The sequence below is a fragment of the Cyphomyrmex costatus genome, unplaced genomic scaffold (assembly GCF_001594065.2).
Source record: "Cyphomyrmex costatus isolate MS0001 unplaced genomic scaffold, Ccosl1.0 scaffold43, whole genome shotgun sequence".
NCBI classification, from domain to species: Eukaryota; Metazoa; Arthropoda; class Insecta; order Hymenoptera; family Formicidae; genus Cyphomyrmex; species Cyphomyrmex costatus.
Window position 1 is genome coordinate 280,418 of NW_017278534.1, and position 16,448 is coordinate 296,865.

The window sequence follows — 16,448 nt, forward strand, 5'->3', positions numbered from 1 at the left end:
CTTCTTTTTTGTCATATCTATTATTTTTTATTCCTTTTATTACGTTTTTGAATATATTTACAAAATGGTTTTGTATAAAGATATTGTAAAACATACTCGATGCTCTTTTTTACGTTTTTTTTTTATGTCTTTTTCGATGGTTGTAGAACACCCCGTACTACTACATGTCATCGAAAAAGGCAATATTCCGCGTGATTACTCTGCTAATCGTGACGACATCGTATACGTATTGTCAGCTTATAGTTCATAATCAACGGTTCGAATGAGCAAGACCGAAGTGACATGCGGTAACTCATCTGTGAAGAGAACGCACGTTTGTCTCGTAGGAAATTTATTCGGTAATCCGTGTCGGGTTTTTCCACGGATTTCATTTACGTTTGGTTGTTCAGTTCTATTCCTATATACGAGCTCTCGGTTTTCTTGTACAAATTCCTTACCAAGGTAAGATCGAAAAATGAGTATTTCACAGAATATTTCGTATTTTACTTTATAATCCACGTCAAGAAATGTCAAGTATCTGTAAAAAATGTATGTTTATTTTTCGTCACTTTACACCTTAAGGGTCGACAGGAGTGACTCGTGGAGACCAGAAATATTTTTGTTATGTTTTTACAAAAAAATAGCTTTGTACGAGCCTTCAGGGCCTTTTCTGATTACGAATATCACAATCAAAACACGATTCATGTTATATTTTATTAGCCATAATTTCAGCATAAAGGTATACATTTATGAGTGCAGATCAGTGCAGATCTAGGTCAGTTATGCTCATTTTTTTTCTCAAAGAAATAATATTTCTTTATGAAACCTGTTGAGATTTCATTATTATATTGCTGGGAAGGCTCGTACAGAGTCAGATTTGCAAATTGATTCTTGAAAATTTTTATTAAAATAACATCATGTATACACCTCTCAACTGCACCATAGTACACATCGAGTGAGATAACAGAACAAATTTTTATTATGCCTTTTTTTACAAAAAAAATAGCTCTGTACGAGCCTTCAGGAGCCTTTCCTAATTACGAATATCACAATTAAAACGCGATCCATCCAGTATTTTAGCCGTAATTTGGGAATAAAAAATTCATTTTCAACTAGAGGTCTCTGGATCACTCCTGTCGACTCTTAATACTTTCTAATATCATGCAAAATGAGAGAGAAAGAGAGAGAGAAAGCGATCTATCATATAGACACGTACATTTTTACATCAAAAAGATACAACTATCTTGATATTCTGAAAATGTTATGTTATATTATCCTTATCAACGATAAGAGCGGTTTTTTTTTTTTAAACAAGTAAATTCTTGGTATACATTTTCATCGAAAAGAACAGATATTGAAAATACTTATGATAAAAGGCTAAATCTAGCTACTTAATCGGTGATCGACAGGCAAATTCTAAGAATAATTTTCCTCTTGATTTTAACGGGCCGATATACATGCGTATTACAGAGTATCTCGAAATTCGAGGACAATATTATTTCAGCGTGAAACTTCGTGAAAAATTAAATAATAAAAATATAAGCTATTTTTCTTTCCGTAAAATATAATAAATTTTTTTAAGTATAAACGTTTAATGTTCGACTAGTTATAAACGTTGGTTAAAAAGTCATCTATTCATGCAGCGATAATGTTTTGTTTTAGTACCCAATATCGTTACACGCGCGTCACACGGATAAATGACTTTTTAACCAACGTTTATGACTAGTCAAACATTAAACATTTATTGTGCTTTAAAAACTACTTTACGAAAAAAATGGATTACACTTTTATTACTTAATGTTTCATGAAGCTTTATAATGAAATAATATTGTCCTTGAATTTTTTGGGATATCTTGTGGTTATTATACATACGTGCGCACACACATGTGAGGGAATGTATATAAGGGAGGTAATGCTGTTACCCCATGTTACAAGTTATTTTTCTTTGGTAACAGTCTGATAACGGCATTACTTTTTCTTTTTGGTATCTATAGCGGTAGTTACGTAGTTACATTTATTAACGTACTTACATTTTTTTCTATATCGGCAATGAGTTTTACAGTTACTTCGGTCATTATTTTTTATATTTTAAACCTATTTATGACATAATTTTGCATATTCAATCTACATTATTTTTTGTATTTTGTAAATTTTTATAGCTTTTATTAATATTTCTAAAAATATGTTACGAAAGCAAATTTTTTATTTAATTTGATCTTACTTATATCTTAAAAAAGTATTACAAAGGTATAGTTTACAAAAAAGTCGCTTTTTTTAAATTGCAAAAAAATTGAATTATTTTTTTTATGAAAGAAAGTAAATATGGCAAGTTTTATAAATATATATGCATTTTTTTACTTTGAAGAAAGGATTTATATAAAAATCTGCGGAAAAATGGAGAAAAATCATTTTTATTTTGAAATTTGTCGAAAAAATAACGGTTTCTTTTTAAAAATTTGAAAACTATATTAAAAAAGTAAAATAGAAAAGTAATAAATTGTTTACTTACCAAGTAATGATAACGGATTACTTTTAAAAATCGGTAATAATGATTAATTATCTTTTGACTCGGTAACTGATAACACAACAGCAACTAGTTATTTTTATGAAGTAACTTCCCATTCCCTAAAATGTGCGTGCATGTGTTATAAACAACGGTGAAATCTAAAAGTTAAGAATATGGCAAGAAATAAAAAGAAATACGATTTAAGTTAAACTATTAAAGACGAGTAATCGTGAACAGAAACGAGCACATTTGTTTAATATACCGATGGGAGATGGAATGTTTGTCAATGTTCATATGTACATTGAAGATTGATTGAAGCAAGTCCATTCATTTATGGACGAATAGATCATTAAAATGCAAATTCTTTTTCACGAGATCTCTCTGTGAGGCATCTTTATTTTTAGAATTTCATTAGAATTTGTAGGACTCCAATGAATAATCACGAATAAATATTTCATGATGCCTGAAGGGTCCTAAACTTTTTGAATATGGAAAATATAACGAATCCGATTGGGATGTCTGATTCTTGTTATATAAAAATTAGGAACAATCCTTTTATTTTAATATATAATAAAAAATCATACCTTTATAATGCCAAACACAGAATGCTGATGTGTATGATAATTTATTCAATTACATGTATAATATAATATAATAGTCAGACGTTTCAATTCAAGCTTCGGATCCTTTTCAATGTCAATGCAATACAGTAACGTTGATAAGAAATACACAATACATGTTTAATACGCAAACTAAACATAGTAATGACAGTGTCACAATCAAATGTGCAATCTCAACGGTATCATTAAATTTCCTAGTATACAATATAAATTATTTAATCGGTAATTTTTTTATTTTAATCAGATTCGACTCAAATTATGATAGTTTTTAATAAAATTCTTAAAGTATTATACTATCTACAATTTTCAGAAAATTAGATTAGATTTTTGAGAGAAAAGATATCCACGAGAACCTAAAAAATGTCTATCCTATATCTCTTTAATTCCTTTATTTTTGTGTCTTATCGCCATAGAATTTTTTAAAAGCGTATTTTTCACTCGTTTCAACAGCTGTCAAATCGCGCATTTCCTGCTCGTATAGAGGCTCACTTTACGTGCACCTTTTACAACCATTTACTGACTGTCAAAAGGGAGGAAAAGATAATTTCCGTCTATTTTTACAACTGAAGAGCAGAATTTTAAAATGCGTTTTGTCCAAAATTTATTATAATTTTCAGGAAACGAGAAAAAAAATTCGCTTTACAAAAAATAACAATTCACCAATCGCGGTAAAATATGAAATGTTCAACAAAATTGCTAAATAGTTACTGAAAATGTTAAACAAATACATTTTATTTGTCTCTAATTAAGGACATAATGCACCTCAAACGTCAAGATTTTTTCCAGCATATAAATTGATGGTGTAGGAATGCTTTCGCAGAACATCATAGAGTAGTTTAAAATCTGAATCTCTTGACACTCTCTCTCTGAGTACTATGCTATCTTTAACTCAAAAAATAAAATTTTGGACAAATTGCATTTTGAAAGTCTGCTCCTCAAGTGTTTTAAAACAACCTTGTCATTTAGATTGATCCAAATTGTCTTTATTTACAAATGACATGTAACATAAATAAATGCGTCATTTCTTACTTGTGATGTCACGATTCAACATGGCGCGGCGCGGCGCGGCAACTACTCACTACTCACATCAGTAGCCTTAAAGAGATGGTTATTTTAGCGAATAAAGCTCTATTAATTATGCTAAAATTGTATCATTTAACTTTAGATAGACAAATTATTTTCAAAATAAAATAAGTAATTAATTATAATTACACAAATTAGTAGTATCTTGATCTGCACGTTTAGCATTTATACTCTCGTTGGAATGCGAACGATCAATACGTATATCGTATTAATGCAGGGTCTACAATAGAAGTCGTAGCGGTCGTAGAGTCTTAAGTAGAAAATTAACCAATTACAGTTGAATATGAAAAGAATAATCGACTATAATTGGTCAGTTTTCTATGATTTAAGATCCTACGACTTCAATTGTAGATTCTATATAAGAAACAAAAAAAAATATCATATTTACTGCAAATAAGATTTTCTTGTGTTAAAATTGATCGAGAAAATTTCAATTTATTAGCACATTTATTACAATAAAGAACGTTTTATTTGTTATATATTAGTATTTGCGTTAAGTTACCTGCGTCTGACTCCTATAGTGCCCTCTTCTCTCCAAATTTATATTTAATTTGGAGTTTTCGTTATTTAAAATTATTATATGTTTCAATTTATTGAATAAATGTAATAGTAAATAATAATTCAATCACTGAGATACTCAAACGATTTAGAACACGACATTATGAAATATTCTGCGATGACACTCGCTGCTTCTTTTTTACAGTCTCTTGAAAAGTGTGATTATTTGACTAATTTACTACGTTTAACAAGATTATTAAATTCGCATAATTAATGAATGAATTGTGATAAAAATGCAGGCCTGCACTTGCGGAGCATCGAGGAGCCGAGGATGACGGCGGAGACGGCGGCCCCCTGCGTACAAGGAGTACAGGGAATCCAGAGCGGCGTAGCGAGTCAGAGTATGCTGCAACAGGTGCAGGATGGAAACAGTGGCAGCGGTGGCGGCGGCGCTTATTATTCCTCGACATCGACTTCGACAGCGTACGATCCGGAATACGCCCGTATGGAGGCTTGGCTTGACGAGCATCCCGACTTCGTTAACGATTACTTTCTCAGGTAATCGGTTCTTCCGGATTTGTAATGGAGCGAATCAATTCATGTTAGGTTCATTGCGAGGTTCATTGTCTTACGAATTACTTGATGATTTTTTACTGTCATTTTTGGATAATAATAACTGCAATGAAATTGCCTCTGTTGTGTTGTTGATCATGTATTTTTCTCTTATTTTATAATTTTTTTTCGTTTATTTATGTTTTTTATTTTTATCATTTTAAAAATTTTTTTATATTTGAAACTTTGAATGCAATTATTTTCCAAACTATTCGTTATTCCAAAAAATGTTTCAATTTACTTTGTTACGAGGAAGATATATCTTTGGACGATTAAATCCTTTCTAAATGTTTCTAAGTGTTCTTTATCCTTCTAAATAAAATTATAGCGAACAATTTGGAAGATAATTACGTCTGAAGCTTCAAATAGAACACTCTCTGTATGTGTATATATTATTTTACATATATAATATAATATGTGTGTATATGCGTATCGTATACGTATACATTATTTTATACGTATATATATTATTGTTGTTTTTTATTTCCTGATTAACAGGAAAGTAACACGACAGACCGTCGACGTGTGGCTGGTGTCACACGCAACGCCAACCTCGTCATCCAGTAGTTGCGTAGAGCTTTCGAGTCCGATCCACGCCGGTAATTCCTCCGGACGAGGCGGTGGCTCGGGAGCCACGACACCGGTACGCAAAATCTCAGCACACGAGTTCGAGCGTGGAGGCCTTCTAAAACCGATTGTCAACACGATCGACGGCACGCCAACCTTTTTGAGCGTATCAATTAGTGACGCGAGTCAGCCGTGTGGGTCACAGGTCGCATCTGGTAATTCCAACCGCCCGCAAAGACGGTCGCGTCACGAGCTTAGGCATCTCGACGAGAAAGATCTTATTTTCGAGCTGGTAGGTTCTTCGATGGAATATACCGCTAGCCTCTATCTTGAAGAATCTAACTTCTGTAAGGTCTCTTAGGTCAAAGACATCTGCAATGAGTTGGATGTGAGATCATTGTGTCACAAGATCCTGCAGAACGTGAGTACACTCCTTCACGCCGATCGTGGCTCGCTGTTCCTTGTCCAAGGAGAGAAAAGCGGCGCCGCCGCTTCTGCTGCTGCCGTTATTACCACTAATGCGCCAGCCTCTCCGAATCACGAGACCGCCGCGAGTAATTTCAACGACGAAAACCTACAACGCAACGATCAATCCTATTCGAGAAGCAGATGTCTGGTGTCAAAGTTATTCGATGTCTGTTCAAGATCGACATTGTTGGAGATGGAAAAGAAAGATGAGATTAAAATTCCTTGGGGTACCGGAATCGTCGGATACGTGGCTGAAAGTGGAGAACCCGTCAACATACCAGATGCTTACAAGGCAAGACATGGAAACTACCGTTTTATCGAACGGCCTGTACTCTTATGTCTATCTTTTGTAACTAATGAGAACGCGATGCATTTCGCACCTGTTCCATCAATTGCTAATCATTAGAAGTTCTTGATGAATCATAATTTGTTTATATCTGAAATATGATTACTTTTCATATACAGATATACACAAGTATACTTTATCTGTTGCACGAGTAGAGATCTTATCTTCATCTTGATTACCACTAATTTCGAGTGCATTTAATTTCATTTTAATTCAAAGCGCACGAGTTAAAAATGATTTATACTCATTTTCAATGCAATTTATAAGGGTTATCCAGATAGTTTCGATGGTCTATTAAAAGAAAACAAGTATATACTTATAGAAAAAAAAATAAGTATATACTTATAGAAAAATTTTATTGCTTTTTAAATTACATACCTTATGTTATTTTTTTACCTAATTCTCACCGTTGTGATGCACTCATTAACGGACCACTAAGCGTTGTATCCCTAGTTGCTGTCTGTGAAGTAAACCACATGGTGACAGCTTCTTTGATCCTGTTATTGTGAAATCACCGGCCAGCAAAGGAAAGGTTTCAAATTAATTTTCTCTTTAACTGTTATTAACCAAAGACAGTCGCTCGTTCCGTTTATCGTCGTGTACATTTTTGCGTCACTCCATTGAAAAGTTGCACCATCTCCGTATCATTAAATTACTCATTGCATGTTCTCTATATATTTTATAAATTTGTCGGTGAATTTCAAACGCATTAATGTTCTTACATTTAAGAAACGGGCTGATGTAGACTATATTTCACAAGCAACGCGATTTATTTAAACATTATAAATACACTACATTTGCATGCATTGAACCAATAATTGAAAATTGCGTCCCTTGTCAACGAATCAACAAACTTTATGGCATGCATGCGCATCATTGCGATCACATCGTTGCGGCACTAAATTAAAAAAAAAAACGGAACTTACTTTCTGGATAGTCCTCGTAATTTTAATCTTGATTCAACTAACTCTTCGACTAACTTTTCATCTCTTTTTAGTTCTAACAATTAGAAAAGAATAAAAAGCAAAATGAACCGAAATTAAAGTTAATCTATATTGGTAGAAATAGGCGTTAAACGTTTCAGGATTCGAGGTTTAATCGCGAAATAGACGCTTTAACGGGATACCGGACGCGTGCCTTACTGTGCATGCCTATTAAAGATTGCAACGGTGACGTAATCGGAGTGGCACAGGTGATCAACAAGCTTGGCGGCGAGGGACAATTTACTGCACAGGATGAGAAGGTTTTCGCTGGTTATTTACAGTTCTGTGGTATCGGTTTAAGAAACGCTCAACTCTACGAAAAGAGCCAATTGGAGGTGAAGAGAAATCAGGTAAGCATTAATTTTGTCGAACTGATCGAAATGACGACAAGAAGAATCTAATTCGTCTTAATATTAACATCAGGTTTTACTGGATTTGGCTAGAATGATTTTTGAGGAACAAAGTACTATAGAGCACATGGTTCTTAGAATTCTTACGCACACACAATCATTGATTCAATGCCAACGTGTTCAGGTAATTGACATAAATGACCATCGTGAAGAGAATGTGATTACACGAGCAAAGAAGCGCGTTACAATGTTATAATTGTTTTCAGGTGTTGCTCGTGCACAAAGCTTCAAAAGGAAGTTTCTCGCGCGTTTTTGATTTCGAAGCGAATGATCTCGCTGGCGAGGATTCTGATTCTCGCACTAGGTAAATCATTTATAATTATGTCTGTAAATCATTTATAATTATGGCTTTTTTCCGATAAGTTTATTATAGGTTTTTAATTAAATTTTCTTTTTGCAGTCCTTTCGAGAGTAGGTTTCCTATTAATGTTGGTATCACGGGTTACGTAGCAACTACTGGTGAAGTAAGTATCGTTCAATTATTTAATAATCGTATTTTATAAAGCATTAGTGCTCGAGACGATATAAAAAAATGATTTTTTAGACTGTCAATATATCGAACGCTTATGAAGATCCGAGATTCGATCCAATGGTGGACGATGGTACCGGTTTTAGGCATCGTACAATTCTTTGTATGGCTATTAAGAATTCATCTGGTCAAATAATCGGCGTTATTCAGCTAATTAATAAATTCGATGATCTTCCTTTTACAAAAAACGATGAAAATTTTGTTGAAGCGTTTGCGATCTTCTGCGGAATGGGAATTCATAATACGCACATGTGAGTTTACTTGTGTATCTTTTTTATTTCGAATATTCGACTTGATTTATCGGATCTTCAGGTATGAAAAGGCTGTGATAGCGATGGCAAAACAAAGTGTCACTTTAGAAGTACTGAGTTACCATGCATCGGCATCGTTGGAAGACGCGCAAAGATTGAGGGTTGGTGTGCTTCAGCTTCACACTGTATATTTCAGCTATATATAATATTTAAACCATTAATTAACCGTTTATATCATCATGTATTTTCTGTCTCGACAGAGTTTAAGAGTCCCGTCATCAGCGCATTTTCAATTGCACGATTTCAAATTTGACGATATACATATGGAAGACTACGAAACTCTTACTGCGTGTCTCAGGATGTTTCTCGATTTGGACTTTGTTGAACGATTTCACATCGATTACGACGTACTTTGTCGTTGGTTGTTAAGTGTAAAGAAGAACTATCGGAACGTTACATATCATAATTGGCGACATGCTTTTAATGTAGCTCAAATGATGTTTGCTATTTTGACGGTGAGCTTGTTTTTATTGATCACAATGTAGATTGTAATTTATGAAACGAAAATTGTAATCATTTTTCATCGTTTCTAGTCTACACAATGGTGGAAAATCTTTGGTGAAATTGAATGCCTCGCACTCATCATTGCATGTTTGTGTCATGATCTCGATCATCGTGGAACAAACAATTCTTTTCAAATTAAGTGAGCACTTATATTTACTTTAGTATTTATGAGAACTTGGCACTCGATATTAACAATTTTGTTTTAATACGCATTAAAGCTCAGTTTGTAACCGTTTGTATCATCTTTTATTTATTTGTACTTTAAGAGGTTCAAAATTATAAAGGATTGAAAAAACATGGTAGCAACATGAGATATTTTAAATCTACGAGAGGGTACTATTTCCAAATCATTTGTACATGGTAGTACCACTAGCAAAAGAAAAAGAAGATTGTGCAAACGGGAATAGATCGCTTAAATTAATGCATATTTAAAAGTATTTATATCCTTTATGTTATTACTAGAGTTTTATATCCATAAATGTTTCACTTTTTAGAGCTTCGTCACCATTGGCACAGCTGTATTCGACCTCGACAATGGAACATCATCACTTTGATCAGTGTCTGATGATTTTGAGCAGCCAGGGTAACCAAATTTTATCAAATCTCTCGCCAGAAGAATACTCACGCGTGGTAAAGGTTCTTGAAGAAGCGATACTTTCTACTGATCTGGCAGTTTACTTCAGAAAACGTGGCGCTTTTCTTAATTTAGCGCGCAGTGGTGGCTATAACTGGGGATTTGGTGATCATCGAGAGCTTCTACGCGGAATGTTGATGACAGTCTGTGATCTAGCCGCCATTACGAAACCATGGGAGGTTGAAAAGAGAGTAGCCGAACTTGTTAGTAGCGAATTTTTCGAACAAGGCGACATAGAAAGGCGGACACTCAATATTACACCTATAGTGAGTAGCATGAGTAACAGTAAATTGTATATAAACAAAATATTCTTGAATACACTCGTTTTCTGATATTGTAGGACATTATGAATCGAGAGAAAGAGGATCAACTACCAATGATGCAAGTTGGTTTTATTGATTCGATCTGTCTACCTATCTATGAGGTATGTACAGTGTAACAAGAAATAATGATTCTTTTTTATAAAAATTCTAATTTATCTTTTCGTACACTGGACAGGCGTTCGCCCATCTGTCGGACAAACTTGTGCCACTCGTCGACGGAGTCAGTATGAATAAGCAACATTGGTTGGAGATTGCTGAAAGCAAATGCCAGATGGAAACTTGTACAAATCATGATAGGACACTATCGACATCGGCATCCGACAATGAAGAGACCAGTGAGCAAGCGGACCAGTAGTTATTATGATGATATTACTGGCTATTAAAATCTAATGTACTAAATAGCAACTATCCGTCAGTTGTTAGAAAGAGAGATGTGGAATGTAATTTTTACTACTTTCACAGACCGTTTTTCGTGACCCACTTTCCTTGTGTTAATTATCACGGTTTGTGTCCTGCGCGAATATGAATGAATAATCCATTCGTTTTTATTAGACTGTGTGTTAATTTCTTTCTATTAATGTCTACAGATCTGCTGATCAAATAGACCATACATACAACTTCCTCTCATTGTACAATGTATATCTTAATCAAAATTATTCTATAAATTTGACATAGCAAGTTGGAGAAGCTAAAGATTAATGATCTTATAAAATATGACGAGAAAAATCTTTGTTCTCTCTCTCTCTCTCCCCCTTCTTTCCTCTCCTCCGTCTCTCTCTTTCTCTCTCTCTGCCTCTATTTGTCTATCTGTTTTATATATTTTGTTCCTTAATCCTTCTTCTCCTTATCTGCCTATTTGTTCATCTTTTTAGACACTAAACCGATCAATCTCCATATGCTACTACTGTACCTGATTGTATTGTATATATATTTACTGTGACACATCTTCGATGTAGAGAGAGAATAAAGATGGGGGTATGATTCTTTAAAATGATACAATAATTTTCGATGATAATTTCGAAGGACACAACCGAAACAGCGACTATACGAGCAATTAGATTACGTATTTATATACCAAAGTGTAAATTTATGTATTGAGATCAGTCGTGACTATCAATTAGCCGGTAAAATAACAATGCGCCTGTGACACTAATTATTTAGCGATTTACTGCAGCAGACATGGTACATGTCTGACTTCTCAATTGCTTTGTTTTCTATTACAAAATTATTTTGGAGTTTTTGAATCGATCTCGAACCTTTCTCTCCATAACTGTTTTCGTCTTCATGTGGAGCTGTTATATCGCTAGAATCAGAAAAAAAAGTTATAAACGTTCATTAATGATAAATATTTATACCACTTTTGTTATACTCTAATGATCGCAATAAAACAGACTATACATACATACATATATGCACGGACAAATAATAGAAAGATTTAAATTGCTTCTTGTATGTTCCACCGTTTTTGCTAATCTTTGATATATAATATTTAATGTCAGAACATACCTTAAAGGTTTAAACCTGCCATCGCATACACGACATTTGTCTACGATCCGATAATGAAAAACGTGCATATTATCAGATAGTTATCACGGAAGAAGATAGTCCTTATCCAGTGTCATGTTATACATGGAAAGTGAAATTGGTACGTGTTGATGGATAATAAGAAAGATTCAATTCTGCGTTCGATAAATTCGCCTGACATGCATATACCATAGCTCTAAGAAGACGAGGACTAGACATTTAGTTATCCCAATGTGATCGTTACTTATAATCATTGTGTGTGATTTCCTACATGTTCCTTCAATTCTGTAATCTTTAAAGTCATTTTTCCTGTTTTTTTTTTTACTTTCATAGTATCCATGCTTGATATATACTTGATCCTGTGCGCGCCCCTAGTAAAAATAAAAACGGAGCGTAAGTTGAATGTAAAGGGAGAGTAATATAAACATGATGAAATTTCTAGTAGGTGAAAATTGAGACAATAAAACGTAAAAGAGTTTCTGATTCTGTCACCTCTTCTTATATTCAATTTATGCATGTCAATTTTTATTTTTATCTCCAATAAATAAGGAGTTAATGACGGGATAAAGTAATGAAAAATGTAACAAGTGTGATAAAGTTTTCTTGTGTGCGTGTATTTCAGCGCGGATGTATGCTCGAAAGAGGAGAGAGCGAGAACAACTAATATATATTGTACAGTAAATTTTGTGTAAATTATATTGCGAAATGACGTGTACGTTATTCGTGTCGAATTATTACGGTAACGATTATAGCGCGAGTCATACACATGTACTGTCATATATATATATATATATATTTATATATATATATATTTATATATATATATTCTATAAACGATATCTAATATATTAAAATAAAAATAAATTATAATATATATACATAACGTATTTCATCGCGTTTCCTTCAATTCGTTCGTATTTGTCCGCAATCGTATTATCTAATTGCACTTCATTAGAAGCAGTAAGAATTTGTTTGCGGATCGGTTATTAATTGCGACTAAAAATGACGGTCTGGAACGCGCCTTCCGATCGATAGTTGACTAATTGCGCTCGATCACGTGAGCCGACTACCGACATAATTTCGCAACATTGTATAACTAAGGCCTTGATCGTCACCACTTAATGCGTGCCAGATGCGTGCCGGAAAGGTCGGGCCAAAGCGCACTATAAGCTTGAACACGTACATGGCTTAAAAATCTCGCCTCGTCAGTACTTTTCATCAATTTTATTTTATTTATTTTGTTTACAGCATTTCGCGTTTCTGCATTGCGATACCATGTGCGTCAGACTTTTATTTATTTTACATTTTATTTACGCACTATCTTATTTATGTAACATCGAACTCGTGAAAAACAAGTCATCGGCAAGGGAATACCATTATTACCTCTGTTGTTGTTGCGCGATCTCGTGACTGTGCACAACAGATAAAACGATATCATTGCCAATATTGACAAGCTTATCGTGGACTTGCATATGTGTGAGTTGACTTATTGGCTCTCTGTTCACGTAGATCACTACATCGCCCGCTTCCAAACCAGCTTTATGGGCCAAGCCTCCGATCGTCACCTTGTCGAATAAACGATTTCAATAAGAATGATAAAGTGGGGGAAAAGAAACATAGATAATTTTAATATCACTCCATTCGAAAATTATTACTTAAATACTTCTCGTATCAATTAACGTGATTAGACCGAGATCTGATTAGACTACGCATTGAAAATTGAAATTGAAGGTTGAAAATTAAGATTTGATTAGGATAAAGAAATTTTAGCTCTTTTTGTTTTAATAATCGGAATCAAATTTCAATTTTGTTGAAATAATTGGAAATCAAAATTCAATCTTTTAATCTCAATAATCTCATGAACTTTTTAAATACGTAGTCTGATATCCCCCCCTCTCGGCCTTGGATATTTAAATTTTAAAACTTTAATTAAAGGGTATGTTGAAATAAGAATCACAAGTCACTTATATTGTTCAATATCTACAGTTGTAAAATCAAAATAATAAAAATTGTGTCTTACTCTGACGACAGTCAAAGGAAAAGTAAAGTCCACGCCTCCAGAAAGTCGAAAGCCCCACGGTTGATTGTTACATCGCGATAGTTTAACGTCGGTGGTCATGACGGCATTGTTGGTCGCCATCAAAAGTTTAGCACAATGTTTTGTTTTGTCTGAAAGTAGACTTTGCACACATACTTTCTCATTATCCGCAAAATTACGACCATTTTTCTTTTTGTAAATAGGATGACGTAATCATATAGTTTTTAATGTTAGAGAATGCCAAATCTATCCATTTTATGCTCACCACGACAATCTTGTCACTCAGATCAGCCCCACGACAAACCACCCCGGGCAACACGTCTGAGATCGAGTACGAGCAGCGGCGATCGAGACTCGCACTGATCTCTGCATCGCGATGAGAGAGAGAGGAGAGAGAGAGAGAGAGAGATTAGCTAGATTAGAAAGCTCAATTTATGATACGCTCTAAGATGACTTTCAAGTGCTAAAAAGACTCAATTATACAATGTTGGAACATTGAAATTTAAAGAGTAATATATATGTATACATTTACTATATACATGTTCACCATTGATTGGAAATATATAATACAGTATAATATAATTGAATTACAATTATAATTATGCAAACAGAAAAAGAAGAGAGGGGAGGGATGTAGGGAGAGGGAGGGGAGGGGGGGGGAGAGAGACAGTTGCGCCCGCGCTGAATACTATTTTCAATACGACAATAGGGATGACATGCGCGAGAGGTGCGTCCACAGCTTCGCACGACGAATACGCGCCACGATGAATCAAGGAGACCGCGGGACGGTCGAATCGTTTTCCCGTCGATAGATCTCGACAAAGGAATTTATTGATTAATGCTCTGACCGATCTCCTCTTGACCAAGTTGATCGTCCTCAGCCCCAGTTAATCTCGTCGTCGACTCTTCATAGGATCGGTCGTTTTCTCTACGCCATATACCATGAACGTATCAGGGCGAGGGCGACATTTGATTTCGAGCGAAGGGCGCACGCCCCGACGACGAGGTGACCCCCGACCCCGACCCCGGCACCGATCCCGGCGATACAGCTGAGTTCTCGTTGTGTCACGAGCGAATCCAGTCATTCGGACTCCGCTCGTCCTGGGAAAGACCTTAGACTCGCATAATCTGTACCCTGGGTCATGTTTCATGATCCTATACCGTGGTACGCGCTACCGGGACTGCCGCGCTGATAAATCGCGTGTATTTCGCCCGACTCGTCCCGATAATCGTCCCTTCGGATCTCCCGCTTCGCGCGTCCCATTACGCGAAAAGCGAGGTGCGTTAAATGCCGAGGGTAAGTGGGGCGATTATCTACTGTTCGCTGGACACGATTCGCATTCCAACGTATCTGCAATCCGGTGTCTTTTCGTCTCTCTACCACCCGCCTCTGTCCGGGACTTTTTCATTTTTCTGTTTTTCACATTTTTCCGTTTTTGAATTTAATAGATTATACTCGCAGATGAGGAAGTATTTTTGACAATATTACGCTTTAAAACTGTGTGTGGACCTACTCTTTCGATACTCTGTGAGAAACTTTACTCAAACGTAGTACGTTTTGTGTGCACGCGACACACTTTTGCACGTTAATTTCATTAATCTTTTTTTTCGACACACTTTTATATATTTCGCATGAAAAAATTCAGCGGTGTTGAAACTCCACGATCTTTGTACGGTTTCTCACAATCAGTAACGTTCGTCATGTGCCTTTTGCAGAATACTATAATATATGACAGAGAGTTAGTATAAAAAACAATAAACAAACCGGTGTATTTTGAACTTTAAAATTACACACAGACACACCTACATACATGTACATATATAATAAAAACTGTCAATATTCAGGTTTATCTGTTTTTCGAAAAAAAAAAAAAAAGTGGTCATTCGTAGTCGGCGTCGTAATAGCTGCCTCCGATAAATTACAAATGTGCATGTCCTGCATGTGTACTGTATGTGCGTGCATATGCATTATTTTATTAATATTTCAGTGGAGTGTCATGGTTCTGGTGAATGGGTCTGACATTCACTGTTCACGAGTAACTTCGACTCGCTACGTACGGATACACTTTCGTGCAATCTCTTCGCGTAAGTTTCACTGCTTTACTGCGATATAAAATCAGAATCCTGTCTTTCAGACGGTCTCTGAAATTCAGGATGTCAGGATTTAGAACAGAATTCTTCTAGTGGTTCTTTGTGTCGTATAATATGAAAAAAACATTTGACAAATCGAAATATTGTACACACACACGTGTATATGTATTACTCTCAAAAATATGGATCACTGTATCGATGTGGTGTATTATATTTTTTGAGGATGAGAGTGTATAAAATATAAATATATTTATAGTATATATTATATACATATAAATTATATAAACAAAATTCTATTCTAAAATTTGGACATGAATTACGGATCATTTAATTTACATAAATAATTACGTAATTATTTCTACGTAAAATCATCAGTATGAATCGTACTGAAATAAATTCGCAGAAAACGTTATAAAGAAGCA

The 16,448-nt window shown here is 34.8% G+C and overlaps 2 protein-coding genes across 3 annotated transcripts in view; one reads left to right on the forward strand and one right to left on the reverse strand.

Annotated features, from left to right (window-relative positions):
- Positions 1 to 10,899, forward strand: part of LOC108777435 (dual 3',5'-cyclic-AMP and -GMP phosphodiesterase 11) — a 30,625-nt gene extending 19,726 nt beyond the window's left edge. Inside the window, exons 2-15 of the mRNA XM_018544332.1 lie at positions 4,986 to 5,244; positions 5,797 to 6,157; positions 6,227 to 6,625; positions 7,764 to 8,012; positions 8,086 to 8,196; positions 8,279 to 8,376; positions 8,473 to 8,536; positions 8,617 to 8,852; positions 8,914 to 9,013; positions 9,113 to 9,367; positions 9,446 to 9,555; positions 9,911 to 10,316; positions 10,391 to 10,474; positions 10,549 to 10,899. Of these exons, the coding sequence (XP_018399834.1) occupies positions 4,986 to 5,244; positions 5,797 to 6,157; positions 6,227 to 6,625; positions 7,764 to 8,012; positions 8,086 to 8,196; positions 8,279 to 8,376; positions 8,473 to 8,536; positions 8,617 to 8,852; positions 8,914 to 9,013; positions 9,113 to 9,367; positions 9,446 to 9,555; positions 9,911 to 10,316; positions 10,391 to 10,474; positions 10,549 to 10,728 (2,912 nt within the window). The 3' untranslated portion in view covers positions 10,729 to 10,899. The remainder of the gene's footprint in view (positions 1 to 4,985; positions 5,245 to 5,796; positions 6,158 to 6,226; positions 6,626 to 7,763; positions 8,013 to 8,085; positions 8,197 to 8,278; positions 8,377 to 8,472; positions 8,537 to 8,616; positions 8,853 to 8,913; positions 9,014 to 9,112; positions 9,368 to 9,445; positions 9,556 to 9,910; positions 10,317 to 10,390; positions 10,475 to 10,548) is intronic.
- Positions 10,900 to 11,139: 240 nt separating this feature from the next.
- LOC108777436 (PDZ and LIM domain protein 7) lies at positions 11,140 to 14,305 on the reverse strand. 2 transcript variants are annotated; one of them, XM_018544333.1, is made up of 4 exons: positions 14,201 to 14,305; positions 13,918 to 14,077; positions 13,281 to 13,462; positions 11,140 to 11,676 (listed from the first exon to the last, which is right to left on the reverse strand). In XM_018544333.1, the coding sequence occupies exons 2-4, from the start codon at positions 14,035 to 14,037 to the stop codon at positions 11,523 to 11,525; spliced, it is 456 nt and encodes a 151-aa protein (XP_018399835.1). In that variant the 5' UTR covers positions 14,038 to 14,077; positions 14,201 to 14,305; the 3' UTR covers positions 11,140 to 11,522. The 2 variants fall into 2 exon arrangements, with proteins under 2 accessions (XP_018399835.1, XP_018399836.1); XM_018544334.1 differs by lacking the exon at positions 11,140 to 11,676 and adding an exon at positions 11,707 to 12,268.
- Between the last annotated feature and the right edge of the window lie 2,143 nt (positions 14,306 to 16,448).